Below are 16,165 nucleotides of genomic sequence, written 5' to 3'. Positions count from 1 at the left end.
TGGATTATAAACATATTGGGCATACAATAAACAGTTGCTGAAAGAATGAATTTTGAAAGAACTGTTAAGGCAAATACTAAATGATGGTGATTACAATGATGATACTAGAACAAGCTGAGTAAATTCTTTAATTTGTAAATGTGCTATTTTATTGTTTCATAATTGAATGTGGTTTTTCCCCAGGAGTGAATGATCCGGGCAGTATACTTATGGCTATTTTAGGAAGGGCTTTTAAAACTCAGCCCCTTAATTCTCTCTTGTTCTCAAACTGTTTTCTAACCACTCTACAAAATTTTTAATTTGTTTTTCAGAGTTCCTGCTTGAGAAGTGTTGTTGATCATTTAGCAGTGATGAAGTGGTATAGTATGTTGGAAGGGGAAGCATTAATAATTTAGTCCTAACTGGATACACAGGGATCCAGGATTTAACACTGAAACACTGGTTCGAGTGATTCTCTTTCACTGTTTTGATTTCTCTGAGATTTTCTGGTCTCGGAAGGACTTTAGATTTCTTCTAACTCAACCCTCCACTCTACAGCGCATTTTTCTCCAGCATCCTTAATGACCTGTTCTCTGACTTCCACTTCAAGGTATCCTCTCCTGGAGCTCTGGGGCTAACTTTATGTTGGACAGCCACTGATTACCTCTAATTAAGCCTCTAATTCTAATCAACCTCTAATTAAAGAACATTTCTCTTTATGTTGAATGCAAATATTTCTTTGGAATAGGTACTCATTGGTGCTAGGCTTAAACTTTTCATAGCCTCTTAAAAATGTCTATGCTAGCTTTAAATAGAGCTACTATTCTCAGGCAGCATCTTTGTTGAAATCCATCAAGCACTGAGCATTGGTCACGTATATTCTGAGGATAACAGCAGTCAAGGCTATGCTCATGTAAACATGACATTTATCCTGTTTTGTTCTGGTGATCATTTGTTCTATGACCCTCAAAAGAAAAAAACAACAACTGTATTTCAAAATTTTATAGTCACAGTTAGAAAAAAAAAAACAATTTCCAAATTTAGAAGTAATGGAGTCAATATTGGAGCACCTGACTGCTGTTCAAACCCATGTACCTGAAATTCCCTGGGCTGTGAACATCTGTTTTAATGGAGTTGACAGCATACTCTGGCCTGTAGGTCCCACACCACACCTAGGGATAGGGAAAGAAAAAGGAAAGTAGTGTGCTTAGGTTCAAAGATTATTTGTTTGAGAAAGCCAACTTCCTATTGCAAAAATTAAATTGGAATTCTGCATTCCCCAACCATTTACTCTTCAAATAATTGTTCAGTGATAGGCAACCAGAAACATAATTATCATTAATATGATATGATAGTCTGTTATAAACAATGAAAGTCAGTCAAGTCAAATGCTCTGCCATAACTGATTAAAACAAGAAAACTCAGCATGCAGTATCTAACTTACTATGAAATTATAACTCAACATGATTTTCATATCTATCAATCAAAAAAAGATACACTACCTGGGCAAAGTTCAAGAAGAATAGTTGTTTGTGATTTAGGTCAAGTCCAGGAAGTAGTTTTTCTTCACCATTCTTTTTAACATAATTTTGATAGGCCTAGGCAGTTAATGAAATAGAAACATGATGTTTATAATTTTGAAATTTATGTATAAATCTATGCAAAAGACCATGTAACCAAACAACCAAGTAATTAACTTTTTATATCAGGATCGCCATAATAATATATTTACATATGGAAACTTAACAACTATTTCATGGATTAGAAAGAAAACCAGAATTTATTTACAAATGGTCTGAAAATAACAATGATCAATAAATGTCAGTTGAATGAATGGATGACTTAAATAAATGATGAAAAACTTATCTAAATATTGTTCTATAGAGAGATGGGTAAGTCTGGTTGTTGGAAGAATGGATTGCCAAGGGAGTTTGTGATGGTTATATTTAGCACAGTTATTACTCTTAGCAAAAAGACTTTCATCAGACTTCGTTTGAATGATTCAGGACCAAAGTCAAGGCATTCCTTAAGATCTCTTAAAAATTAGTATCCTGTGATTCTAAGCATAAAGATGAGCCGTTATTGTGGCCCCCTGGAAGACAAGGCAAAATAGACTGAACCTCAGTTGCATTAGGAAGAAGGAATTTAGGTTACTTGAATGTCAGAAAGTGTTCTTAATTCTTAAGGCTTTATGAACTCTATTAAAAAAATGCAGTTTTTCTCTACTAAATATACTTAAGAGATTTACAACAAACTTTCTGAGATGTGTTACTTCCAATTTAATACAAAGGAAAGCGATCACTCAGATAGGCAGAAGATATATTTCATTTCTTCCTCCTTGCCATTGACATAGATTTACTGAGTATCTCCTTTGTAAAGATGTTAGGAGCATGGGGAAGACTTGATCCTGCTCCCTCCTAGGAAGCTCACAATATAGCAAGGGGACAAGGTATTAGATTCTATGATTTCACATATAATAAAATATTTGCATACTTGTAATTTGCTTCATTATAATAATTCTGTACTTGTTTTAGGTGAGGATCTTCATGGAAGTACCATCAACCCAGATTTTGACTAGAGTTTTACAGGAATGATTTTTAATCTGTCTGAATATTAGAATAACTGTGGGGGTTTGGGAGTATTAAGAGTGCCAATTACGTCCACTTCCAGGCAAAATGAAGTGACAAGAACTGGATTTACCTTCCTGCTGAAACAACCAAATGATGGACAAAATATATGGAACAATGGTGCACATTACACTGGACATCAGGCAAAAAGGAGAGTGACCTCTCTGAGATGGTGAACATATAGGATAAGCCCTATAGTTGCCCCAGTGTATTGCCTTAGGCATTTGCAGTTTACAACATAGAGAAGGGAAACTCAATCAGAGCTTAAGGGACTGCTTGAGTTGAGAAGGAGCTGAGAGTTCAAGGACACCAAGGACAGAGTCCTGAAGAGGAGAAAGCCACACAGAAGAGGATCTCTAGAGATCAAGTATTCAGCTGAGTATGTGAGTATGCATATGAGCAAACTACCAGAAACTAGGGAAGGAACCATGAAAAAGGATTAGAGATAAAAATGCCTAGTATTCACACAGGACAAAAATGGAAGACCTTGAGTTTCACAGAGTAGGGTCTTGCCTCAGCAGTGGAGAATAATTGTCCCTGGACTGAACACTACCCTAGTCCCACCAAACAAGTTGTAAAAGCAAGATCCAAAAGGATCAAACCATTTCTAAGCAATTTAACTGTGTCCAAGTATAAAGCTCAAGAATATTTGTGCGAAAACAAAATACCTAGTATCCTAAGAGGTAAAACGCACATTGACTGGCATCCAGTCAAAATATTACCAAGCATTCAAAGAAGCAGCAACGTAACACCCCCCACCCACCCCAGATTCTGTTGGGATTCATTCTTTTGGAAACTTTGCAGGCAGCTTAATCTCTCAAGTCTCACACATTGATCATCCATGGTCACTGCCAAGTCACAGGTTCTACCAGTCATCTTTCCCTCACTGCTTCCCCTTCCCTGGCCCAACCATTAAGGCCCTCCTACTCCCTTTTAACCCATACATTTCTATAGTGGGAAAATAACCCTACATCTTCATCCATTGCATAGGACATTCCATCTGTGTTGGTTTTAGAGAAGCCTGGTTCTGTCCTGAGGCACCTTGACCCTTGTACCTTCTCAAGTAGACACTGCTCATTGTCTCACATGTGAGCTACCTCGGGGTTAGAAGAGGCATTTAAAACTACCCTCTCTCTTTCTCCTTGTTGATTCCAAGACCAGTATCCCTCTACTCTTTTGTGAAAATCCCTACTTTTTCTTGTGCGCATGGCATCGACTAGATCATCCTTCAACCCATCAAATAATGACATCTTTCATGGGAGGTTTGCAGTTACATCTCCAGCACTGAAAATAGTAAGGTCCTCAACAAGTATTTGTTGAATGCAAGAATGAATGGAAGGCTAAACGAGATTCTAAGGGATGCTCCATGGATATACCCCTCTGGATATAATAGTTTGGATGACTACAAGGCCACATGCCACAAGGCCATATCACTTCAGTCCCTCACTGTATCAGTGTAACTGGACTGTGGTTGATGCTGATTATGGTTCCTAACTGCTTCACCTGCTGTGAAACTGGGGGTCCCATTTAGTACACTGATCAATGACTGAAATAATCCTTTTTATGAGATACCTTTTCTAAAAAATTATTTCAGAGATTATTTCTTAGAAAAATGTTGCTTCCTCTATGGAACGTGCATGTCTCCTCATTTCTGCTCATATAACATTCCATGTTTCTTCTCCTCAGCTTCTCAGGAGCTTAGACTGGTGTTCAGCTCAATCGTAACTGTACTGCCCAATCCCCTTTTTCCCCATGTATTTTCTACTTTCTACTCATTGCTTACTCCCTACATTATATGCACCTTTTGCTAAAGGCTTTACATCAGTGATTATGATAAATATATACTCCAAACATTAAAATGGGAAACAATATTATTACTCACTCTGTATGCTTGGCCAATGCCTCCATTATCAGCAATATTTTCTCCCAGTGTATTAATTCCATTGAGCTGTTAAAAAACAAAAGATGCTTAAAGATTCTCACCTGTATTTGGATTGTTAAGAAGGCATCAATAATGCACTTAAGATGGACTATATATCTATTCCTCAAAAAATTGAAAATAGAAATACCATATGATTCAATAATTTCACTATTGGGTATTTACTCAGGGAAAACAAAAACACTAACTTGAAAAGATATATTTATTTACTGTAGCATTACCACAGCCAGGGCACAGAAACAACCTAAGTGTCTATGGATAGGCAAACAGGTAAGGAAGAAGTGACACACATACACACGCCCCCCCACCCCCGCACAGGAATATTACACAGCCATAAAAAAGTATGAGATCATGCCATTTGAGGCAACACGGATGGACCTAGAAGGTATTATGTTGTCAGGCTGAGAAAGACAAATACCATGACTCCACGCATAAATGGAATCTAAAAAGGATGAATTAAAAAACCAGAACTATAAATACAGAGAACAAACTGATAGTTGCCAGAGGGGAAGGGTACAGGGGGATGGACCAAATGGGTGAAGACCAGAGGGATATTCAGGCTTCCAGTTATAGAATGAGGAAGGCACAAGAATAAAAAGCAGAGCATAAGGAATACAGTCAGTGATACTGTAATAACAATGTCAAGAGACAGATGGTAGCTACACTTGTGGTGAAACCACAGTGTATAAAATTGTCAAGTCACTAAGTTATATATCTGAAACTAATGTAACATTACATGTCATCTACATTCAAACAAAATAAAACATCATCGTCGTCAACAACAACAACAATAAAAAAGACTGAATATATCTAAAACTTTTCAAGAGAGTGCTGATGACATACATGTTGTCCACCAGCTAGGTCCCAGGAGAAGTTTCCATACTGGTACACCATGCATTGGGATTGGTCTTTAAAATTATTTGCAGACTGTTGAGTCCACCAGTCAACAAGGTCTCCATCCTTATTAAAATTCCTGCCTGTAATATAATGATTTAAGTAAAATGGGAACTCATTACATCAAGAACTACAATAAGGTATCTTTAATCTGAAAGGCAAGGAACAAAATACCACTGTGTGAGAGAACACTACACTGGACAGGTAATGAGAGGAACTGCTCCCTTCCTCATCCTGTGTTGATGAAACCTGGGCTGCCAGGGCCTGCTTTGCTGATGTGCCTTAGTATTAATCCGGGCCTTGTGTCCACTTGGTTCCTGACATCTCAGCCGAGGCCACCAGGTAAACCACTCCTGAAATCGTGCCTTGTTTCTCTTGGAGAGTTTTCATGTTGACCAAGACTGTTTAATTTGATATTTTGAAACTTAAAAAGACCATTATTTTTATTCTGCATCCATTTCATATCTCAGACCCTTCATGAGACACACCGTGGACTCAGTTTCCCTCGACTTCAAGCACTCAGAAAGAAGTGCCTTCCTCCAGGGGCTTTCCCACTAATGCTAAACACATTGATCTTTCCCTTTTTTGAGCTACAGTGGCATTTATTACATGTCATGTTTTAAGACTTCATTTTATCATCCTTTTAAATAGTTACTTATGATGTAGTGAATAAGAAAAGGGCTACAAAGACAAATTACTTGAACTCACATCCTGATTCCACTAATTCCTAGCAATTCTTTCATGTGCCTTTACTTTTTTCCATTAAAAAAACTGAAATGGTATTAGTACCTACATGTGAAAATTACTGTATAGTTGAATTAATAGACACTTTCATGAAATAAGACCAAACATTTATCATTGACAAATATCAGTGTCTTCTCAATGTAAATATTTGTGTTATTCCGTCAAGAGTGGAAAGCACACATTGCTTACCTCACTACTAGAAATTTCTGATCTTCCTAAGAACAATTTAAAAGGAATACTAAAAGTATGATTATTAGCCAGTGGTACATTGATGAATAAATATGCTCTTGTATTGATCAAGTATAATAACTCTTAATCAGGTTTATCAGCCAAAGGAAAGTGTCCACGGCACTTTACCATTGTCATCGAAGCCATGGGTGATTTCATGTCCTATGACCATGCCGATACCCCCATAGTTCAATGAGTTAGACTGCTGAGCACTGAAGAAGGGGGGCTGCAGGATGCCAGCTGGGAAGACTACAAAGAAAGAAGATGGTTAAAGATTATTGGCATTATTCTGTGATGGCAGGCCTGGGGCTGGCTTTCTGCCTGGTAAGCTATTTTCCAGTATGTCAGTTCCACTTAATTGTATATAAAAATCTTCTGTGATAAAACAAATGTAGGTCTTTTATTATTGATGACAACAGAGAGCTCATCCCAAAGCGGTACTGTAATCTATGATTTATAATCACAATTCACTTTACAAACTCTGCTAAGATTGTTTTTTGCTATAAAGAGTTTAGAGCAAGGGAAAATTATCATCTTCATTCAGAAAGTCTTTTCCCCACTGCAAATATTTGGGAGAAACAGTTATTTAATAACACAAGTATTTCTTTTAATGTCATCTCTAACATTTTATTCATCTACAATAGCTTGTTAAATAAACAGAACTACTCAATGAAAGGCATCCTCCAATCACATTGCCCAATTTTAACAAGGCACCTGTGGCTGTTTATTTCCTTATTTTTGGTTGTTGTTCTTCCTTTTCTTATTGCCCTCACCTGCTCTAGACCCTCGAATATCAGTCCTTTGAGAGCAGAGATTTGTGGGCCCAGAGATACATTTGTTTATTTGTTGAGTCCATTTGTTTTTTGAGTTCATTATCTTCAGCATCTAAAACTAGAAAGGTGCCTGGAACATAATAGGTGCTTAAGAAATAGGTTGAATAGGTGAATGATCAATGATAAATGAATGAACAAATGAATTTACTAAAGACTTTATTAAATAAATATTTTTTATGTCTACCCTGACATCTGCATTAACTTGCTAGCTTTTTACACTTAGATGTCTCACAAACTTTAAATTTCATGTGTCAAACATCAAACTCACCATTTTCCCTTCTAAACCATCACTCTCTTGACTTTATTTCTGATAATGGCATCTGAAGGGTCTCAATCATCCAACATGAACAATTTTTATTTATCTTACATGCTTTTTTTATTGTTTAAATATTTGTTTATTTGTTTGTTTGTTTTTACAAAGTTTTATATAGTCTACTTAGGAAAAGACCAGGTCATGTACCTTCCTTCCAGAAGCGTTTCTTCTGTTTATCTCCTCCTATCCGTCTTATTGCCACCATCCTACTTCATATTATCATTCCTTGTCTTAAGAATTACTTAATTTCCATGGGGCACCTGGGTGGCTCAGTTGGCTAAGCATCCAACTTTGGCTCAGGTCATGATCTCATGGTTCGTGAGTCTGAGCCCTGCATCGGGCTCTGGGCTGACAGCTTAGAGCCTGTAGCCTGCTTGGATGCTCTCTCTCTCTCTCTCTCTCTCTCTGTCCCTCCCCTGCTAGTGCTCTGTCTCTCAAAAATAAATAACCATTAAAAATTTTAAAAAATTATTTAATTTCCTATGTGATCTTTCCATTTCCTGTCTCACCCAACTATAATCTATCCTAGATCTAATCCATCCTGCAGCCAGACTAAAATGCACCTCTTTGATGGGGGGTGGGGGAAAGGGGAAAGTGGGTGATGGACATTGAGGAGGGCACTTGCTGGGATGAGCCCTGGGTATTGTATGGAAAGCAATCTGACAATAAATCATATTTTTAAAAAAAACCACGCAACTCTGGTCATTATCACTCCCCTGTGAAAAATCCTTGGGTGGCTTTGATACTTTCTAACTAAATATAGCATCTTTTTCCTAGCCTTTGCCTCCATGGTCCTCTCCTACTTCATCTTCCTCATGCCCACCCCCTTCCTCATAGTACTCATAACTTAGCAATTTCATCTTACATGTTTTAAAATTCTAGTATCTACTGAGTTACATCCTGTAATAATAATAATAATAATAATAATAATAATAATAATAATAAAATCTTTGGTAGCAACACCTATTGCATGCAAAACCCTAGGCGACTGCTATGTGGGATTCTAAGAAAAGTCAAGAGAAGGTCCCGACCTTAAGAAATCTAAGATCTAGAGAGTAGCAAATGTTGTTTCTTTGTCTTTTGGGTGGGGCGAATATGGCACAGCCTTGAATGGATTTCAAGGATAAATATTGGATATTTACAGAGGAGACTTTAAAAATATGCTGGACAATTTAAATGCTCTCCAGACCTTTAAAAAAATCTGGAAAGTTGCCATAACATCCAAAATGACAAAATAATTAGAAAATAAATACTTCTGTCCTTGGAGAATTTTGATGAAAGTTATACCTCACATGTAGCTGCCTGAGTTATCAACAGTGCCAAGAAATTATTTTTAGCTTAAAGTATTAAAATTATGTGCAGTACATTATTCACTTAAAGCGAATACTATCTCCCACACTATGTACTTCGATTAAAATCCACCCGTTATATAAAATGCTCTTATGAAATGTGCTATCAAGACTAAACATTAACTGTAAAGATCCTGCTGCTTTAATTGTATCCTGATATGTCATTCTTCAGGCAAGTGATAATATTTTTATGGCTCATATTAAATACTAGTCTTCAAGATCAGCTTTGCAAATTATAATTTCTTGTTTTACACTATCAGCTAAATCTCAGTGATGAGGATTTTCCCCATTAGCCTATCACTATTACCAGTAGACTTCACAACTGTTGATAATAACTGCTTAGTTGTACATTTTTTACATTCATGATTGTCAATTAGTCAATTACATAAGTCACTGGTCCATGAAACAAAAAACTGTGTTTCTCCCTAACTCCCATGCCCTCGCTTCCCTGGTTTATTTTTTTAAGGCTGAGAGCAATTCAATTTTAGAATCTGGTATAAAGCTTGATGACATCAGGTGAAATCAATTTGGGGTGGAAAAAAGTTAAAGATTATTTTTTATGTTAAATGGAATATCAATATGTTTGGAAACATTTGCTCTTAATTTTCAAGCCTGAAAATGAGATTCCTAAGAACAAGTAATGTAACTTTAGAATATTTATTATTTCAACGTCATCATACATTACCCAGGTTGAATACACTAGATAATCCATGGGAGGTTTCTGGAGCTCTATGGAGCAAATGTATGGGGAATAAGAACCAGTGAATTAAACACTTTCAGTATGCCTTCCTGTCTGGGAAGCTGATTTTTTTTTTTAAATTGATGGAAACTGGCAGGGGTGCATAAGGCAGAATATAGTCTTCCTGTGTGAGTTAGAACAAAAAGTGTTTGGAATTGAATTAAAAAGAAGAAATTATTAATATGATAACTCCCTAAATGATAATAAAACAAGTTCTTTTTTACCATAACATAAAAAGGCCAATCCCATGAGAAATTACATGTGATCTAATTTAAGGTATTTGTGTGAGGGTAGGAGGGTCATTTATGAGACACATGCTATTCTATAGCTATTCTAATTCTGTAACGCACAATTCCAAAATCAAAAGTTGTATATCTATGTATGTATACAGACACACACACACACACACACACACACACACACACACACACACACACTTCTATCTAGAAGAAAGACGAAGGTCTGGATCTTCAATTATTTTTAGTTAAGACAATCCCCACGTTGAAGATTTAAATGAATTGTCAAAGAAAAAACATACACATGTCAAAGATTTCTTCTTGCATGACACTTTCCTTTCCTCTGAATTGCTGTTATTGTAACACAAGCATATGAAAAGATGTTAACAATTTTTCAGATACTGAATTTCTATCTGATGAATTTATCTTCAGAATCTTTAAAAGGTCTTTCTTATTAAGAATGCTTATTGTAGCCAATTCTTGATTATTCAGAGGATAACTGACTACTTTGTGAAATGTTAGGTCACTTTTACCTTCTGCCTTTTTCCTTTTGCTGTGTGCTTCTTTGGTTAGAGGGTATTAAACTCAAATTGAGAACATTCTCTGGTCTTCTCTGATCAGGGAATCTCTGAAGTAAACCAATTTTGAGCCAGCTCCAGGGACATGAGGTAATTCAGAGCCTAACAAGATCCTGCCTTGACCTAAACTGTAGATCTGCTCTAGAGAGGGGCTGAAGGGATTATCATACCAGAGTGGTTCTACAAAAGGTCTGTATGGGTCTTCTTGTTGGAATGAATCAGCACCAGGTCTGATAGGATCCAGGGTCCTTCCTCAGCTGGATTAAAATAAAGCTGTATCTTTTAGTCTGCTCAAATACAGACTGAAGTCCAGGCTGCCTCATTTTGCCTTGGAATTCCATAAAAGCTCATTATCCTGTTTAAGTCCAAGTCTATAATGAACAAGATATTATACTGACAGAACTAGTGAATATCAAAAAGAGGTCTTCAAAGTGAAGGTTCTCCAGAGAGAAAGGCACTTTTAAGAAAGGACTGAATGGTTTCTAGGAATACATTGAAAAGAGTAGACTGCATGCATTCTTAGTTGATCATTAAACAGACTCTGGTCTGGGTTTAGGTAATCATTGCACTAGCTAGGAAATGTACTAGACTAGACTTTGAACTAATTGATTTTAACCAACTGCATATGACTTACTTATTATTGATATGTTACAAAAAACAAGTCTTGGGGCACCTGGGTGGCTGTTGGTTAAGCATCCGACTTAATTTTACCTCAGGTCATGATCTCATGGTTGTGAGAATGAGCCCTGCATTGGGCTCTACGCTGAGCATACAGCCTGCTTGGGATTCTCTCTCTCCCTCTCTCTCTGCCCCTCCCCCACTGGCTCCACTTGCTCCTACAGTCTCTCTCTCTCTAAATAAATTAATTGAAAAAAACACACCAAACCCCCCCAAAACACACACAACTTTTCTGATTATTTTATACAATTAATTTTCATGTCATATACCAAAATAAATTCCAGATGGCTAATGATTTACTCCAAAAATAAAGACCATAAACATACCAGAAGAAAATGTAGCTAATTTCTTAATTTAACTTTTCCTTGGTTTAAAAGCAAGGGGGAAAGGTATAATCGAACTTTAAAACAAAATCAGAGTTATAATTTCTTTTAAAGTTTGTTTTTTAACCAATGGTAAAAAATATTGCAGGATTTTCCACTATATCTAATCTAGTTTGTAACAGAATTCAAGAAAAATGAGGCTTAGGGCATGAAATTTTATTTGAGAATAATGCTGAAAATATTTCCCCTCTTGATTCTCGATCACACTTTGAAATGAAGGGCTAGACTAAGTACACCTGGAGACACTGGCTGTACTGTTTGTTTAGTATACCTCTGATAGTAGTCAATCTGTTGGGTGCCTTTCTACATATTTAAAACCCTTGGGAAAAAAATAGGTCCATTTATGTAATACTTAAGAAAAAGTTTAAAGATCTCACAGTCTTCCCAGGGGAAAAAATTATATATCTTTGTTCTATTAAGTCATTTAGTTATTCATTATTCCTCTCACTCATGTATTCATTTCTACACATATTCCTATAACATTACTATTCATGAACATATTAGTTTTTTTTCTTTTTTGATTAAAAGTAGTTAAGCAAATATAATTTCACATGGTTCAACCTAATATAACTGACTTTTCAACTTTCTGAGACCTTTGGAATCTTCCAGAAAAATGGGTGATAGAGATCAGGACCATCCCCACCAGAGCTAACATACATAATTGCCTGGAGGATGGGATTTCTGCAAAGCTGGTTCATGGAACCTTAAACTTATGCTGATGCTTAGAAAGTCCTAAAGTCAATATAACTTGATGGAGACATGAGAGACATTTAAAAAGCATTCAGAAATAAAATAAAAGTACTTAGATATAAGATAAACCATTTAGCCACAGATGAGAACATTGCAAAAGAAAGAAAACCACTTAATGTAATTTGTACTAACTTAAAATTTGCTATTACAGTGAAAAGAGGTACATGGATGCATTTACTTTTAAGGAGTATATTCAATAAATCAATAACTCAGCTTCTGCTGTGCTTTTATGGGGAGTACTTTAAATTGGTCATGCAATTCACTACAAGTTGGTAACAACAGAGAAATATTAAAGAATTGTTTAGGAATAGACCTTACCTATCTGATTTCTGCCTGAAGAATAAAATGCATTGACTACAGCTGCTCCACTTATCCACCTATGGAAAACATAAGAACTCATTACAAATTATACTATTATCATCTGATTCAATCCACTCAACGCAATAAAAGCATTATTACTATTCCAAGAGCAATCTTAACTTTCTGTTTGAAATATGACCAACAAGTTAAAATTAGTTCACTAGGTAAGACAGCTCATTTGAAAATATTTCTACTTTTTGAGAAATCAGAATATATCCCCGTCTGCAAATCTGTTATTTCACCTGTGTGAATTCATATGTACCTATTCATATGTACCTTTTTGGAAATTGCAATGGATTAACATTATATTGAAATATGCTTACCTTTAGGTTCCTGATACTTGGTAACTATACCAACAATTCTGGAGCAATTGGCAGAATATTGAAGTGTAAGTTGTTAAAACTTCATATTCAAATATATTTACATCTTTTAAATGTTCTAGTTTATTTTGAAACTAAGATATCCCCTTCTCAGGTAGTTAGTTTCAGGTAGTCTGCCTCTGATTACTGCCATTTAAAATTACCTTTTTTAAATGAAGCAATCCAGCTAATTGAGCAAAGGCATATTTTGGTATAATGACTGCAAAGTGAAATCCAGGTGGATCTTAAGTGGATTTGTCTGTCTGTCTATGTATACCATGACTTAGTCTCCATGCAGCATTTAGAGATTTCATAAAATACAGTTCCTGACTTCAGTTTAGTTGAAGAGATGAAAAAGCAGCATAAATTACCATAAGACTAAATTAGAAAATGGAAAAAAAAAATAGCTCGCAGACAATAATTTGAGGGCAGTATTAAGCTAAAGAACAGGTGACAATGGTCCCATGTCTTTCTGCTCAGATATTATGAAAATTGCATACCAGTAATCATTGTTGGGGGTGTCTGGGTGGCTCATTCAGTTAAGGGTCCAACTCTTGGTTTTGGCTCAGGTCATGATCTTACAGTTTGTGAGATAGAGCTCCACGCTGGGCTCTGCACTGACAGTGCTGAGCCTGCTTGGGGTTCTCTCTCTCTCTCTCTCTCTCTCTCTCTTTCTGTGTGTGTGTGTATGTGCGTTGTGTCTCCTTGCCCCTCCCCTGCTTGTGTACATGCTCTCTCTCTCTCTCTCAAAATAAATAAATAAATAAATAAACATTAAAAAAGACCCAATAATCATTGTTAGAATATTACTCAGGCTTAAAAAGGAATGAAACCATGCCATTTGTGGCAACATGGATGAACTTAGAGGGTATTATGCTAAGTGAAAGATGTTAGGCAGAGAAAGACAAATACCACATGATTTCACTTATATGTGGAATCTAAAAAAACAAAACAAATGAACAAACAAAAATCAAAAACAGACCCCATACAGAGAATGAACCGATGATTTCCAGAGGGGAGGGGTGTGGGGGGATGGGCAAAATGGGTGAAGGAGAGTGGGAGGTACAGGCTCCTAGTTATGGAATAAATGTCACAGGAGGAAAGGTACAGCACAGGGAATATAATCAATGGTATATAATAGCATTGTATGGTGACAGATAGTAGCTACACTTGTAGTGAGCATAGCATAATCCAGAGTTGTTGAATCACTATATTGTACCCTTGAAACTCATGTAACATTGTATGTCAACTATACTTCAGTAAAATAAAAAATAAAATTATTGTTCAACACTTTTTTGCAACAGGATTAATATTCCAATCTTAATAAGACTTTTATATATATACATTTTATTTATATATATTATATATACTAGTATATATATGTGTGTATACACACACACACACACACACACAGTCATTGAATAATAGATAATGCTTAATTTCAGATAACCCCTTAAATGTCAGCACACATGCATACACTTAAGACAATCATATATTATTAGCTAACAGTTTCACTGTAGTTATGCCACTTTCAGGGCAATAATTAGTGTGCCAATTATTATCCTACTCATGGAAGGAGTTTACAGTAATTAGTACAATGAGGTTAAATCAGAACTGTTTCCAGACCCTGCTTTGCAAGGTAAGCAGTACAAAGTCAGCTGTCCAAATCAACATTTTAGCTACAATTTCAGTAACTATTGTGGGATGTCAGATGTGAGTTCCTATTTTGATCTCTTAAAAAGAACTGAACGAAAGCCATATATAACAACTGTCTGATAAATTCTAATTAAGTATGAGTTTTATCTCCAATAACACGACTCAGACATTCATAGAAAACATCGGGAAATTAAAAAAAAATCCAGATAACACTTCTCTGAATTTTTCTTTAGAAAGAAAATAAATTTGAAGACAGAGTGTGTGTGTGGGAGGGGATGGTTGAACAATATTTTTGTAGTTTGATGCCATTTTAAATAGATAAAAACATTTTCAAACAGGATGGTGTGACTGATAGATCAGTTTTTCCCAATTTCATCATAGGTGAGTCATCACTATTTAAATTTCTTGCAGGTTGAGGATTACAAGCAAATAATTACATTTACTTTAATTAAACTCCACTTGATTCCCACATGATTCTCACATGACTCACAGCAAAAACATATAAATCCAGGGGTGTTAAGACTAAAATCAAGAGATCAGGAACCATACAGAGCAAGTCGATTTTGTTCGTGTAACCAAAAAGGCATTACGAAAGACAATACTTATGTAAGTAAAAACCATGATCAGGAAAAATGATTTATCAGGATTATGTTTACATATATTCACATAGTTATTCACATAGTTATTCCGACTTAGGTTCAAGTGTGGCTCTGAGTTGTGTGGCAGGAGGGGCAAAATGGACAGCGTGCTCTCGCTACTCCTGAGGAGAAACACCATTCCTTATAGCGACTCTTCAGAAAGGTATTTTTCATGTGGTCTCAACATTTTGATAGCACCTATGGCAGTAGACTTTATGCACAAATAGCTTAAAATTATTCATTTTAATTGTCATAAAATTGATGTAACATGTTTCCAGGTCTCAGTTGTTTTAAGGTTCAGTTTCTCAATTATGAACCGATTTAGTGATGGTATACTCCTCATGGACTTTTATGGGTAATCACAAATCATATGCCAATTTTTTGGTTCTGGACTCAGGCACATGCTACAAATGACAGACCAAAGGTGCCAATCCAAAATGTTTTCTTAAAATAAGTAAAGCACAGAGGAAAGGAGCTGGATGTATGAAAATGTTTCAGAGAGCAACAGGTCTCAGAAGGAGGACATAGATGAATGAAGTTTATAGACCCTTCTCATGTTTACTGCTTTGGTAAAAATAAATGTCATACCTTTGTTTTAGTGCTTTTCTGCTGTTCTGTTACATGACTTTGAGGGGTTTATGATTGCATTTTGATTCATGTCTGTAACTTTCCAGGAGGGAGTGCTTTACATATTAAAAAGTCCATGGTGAATTATGCTTTCAAGAAAATATGGAGCTATTTATGACCACAAAACTCCCAAATAAAATTGGAATTACACACTACAGAGCAGTAGTGTGTAGCGTTTGCTTTTTCTTCCCTGAGAACCTGCACAATGCATCCTTAGACTACCCCTGGGTGATTCAAGATTGAAAAGCACAGGGC

General features: G+C 36.0%; 1 protein-coding gene across 3 annotated transcripts in view; it reads right to left on the bottom strand.

The window, feature by feature from the left end:
• Positions 1 to 16,165, bottom strand: part of MME (membrane metalloendopeptidase) — a 100,455-nt gene that overhangs the window by 9,524 nt on the left and 74,766 nt on the right. For all 3 annotated transcript variants that reach the window (XM_047876513.1, XM_047876514.1, XM_047876511.1), the window contains exons 17-22: positions 12,589 to 12,647; positions 6,541 to 6,660; positions 5,389 to 5,522; positions 4,489 to 4,554; positions 1,482 to 1,577; positions 1,075 to 1,151 (exon numbers count right to left, since the gene is read on the bottom strand). In XM_047876513.1, the coding sequence (XP_047732469.1) occupies positions 1,075 to 1,151; positions 1,482 to 1,577; positions 4,489 to 4,554; positions 5,389 to 5,522; positions 6,541 to 6,660; positions 12,589 to 12,647 (552 nt within the window). The remainder of the gene's footprint in view (positions 1 to 1,074; positions 1,152 to 1,481; positions 1,578 to 4,488; positions 4,555 to 5,388; positions 5,523 to 6,540; positions 6,661 to 12,588; positions 12,648 to 16,165) is intronic.

Source organism: Prionailurus viverrinus, chromosome C2, assembly GCF_022837055.1.
Source record: "Prionailurus viverrinus isolate Anna chromosome C2, UM_Priviv_1.0, whole genome shotgun sequence".
Taxonomy (NCBI): domain Eukaryota; kingdom Metazoa; phylum Chordata; class Mammalia; order Carnivora; family Felidae; genus Prionailurus; species Prionailurus viverrinus.
The sequence above is the reverse complement of the archived record's forward strand: the minus strand, read 5'-3'. Positions and strand labels throughout refer to the sequence as shown.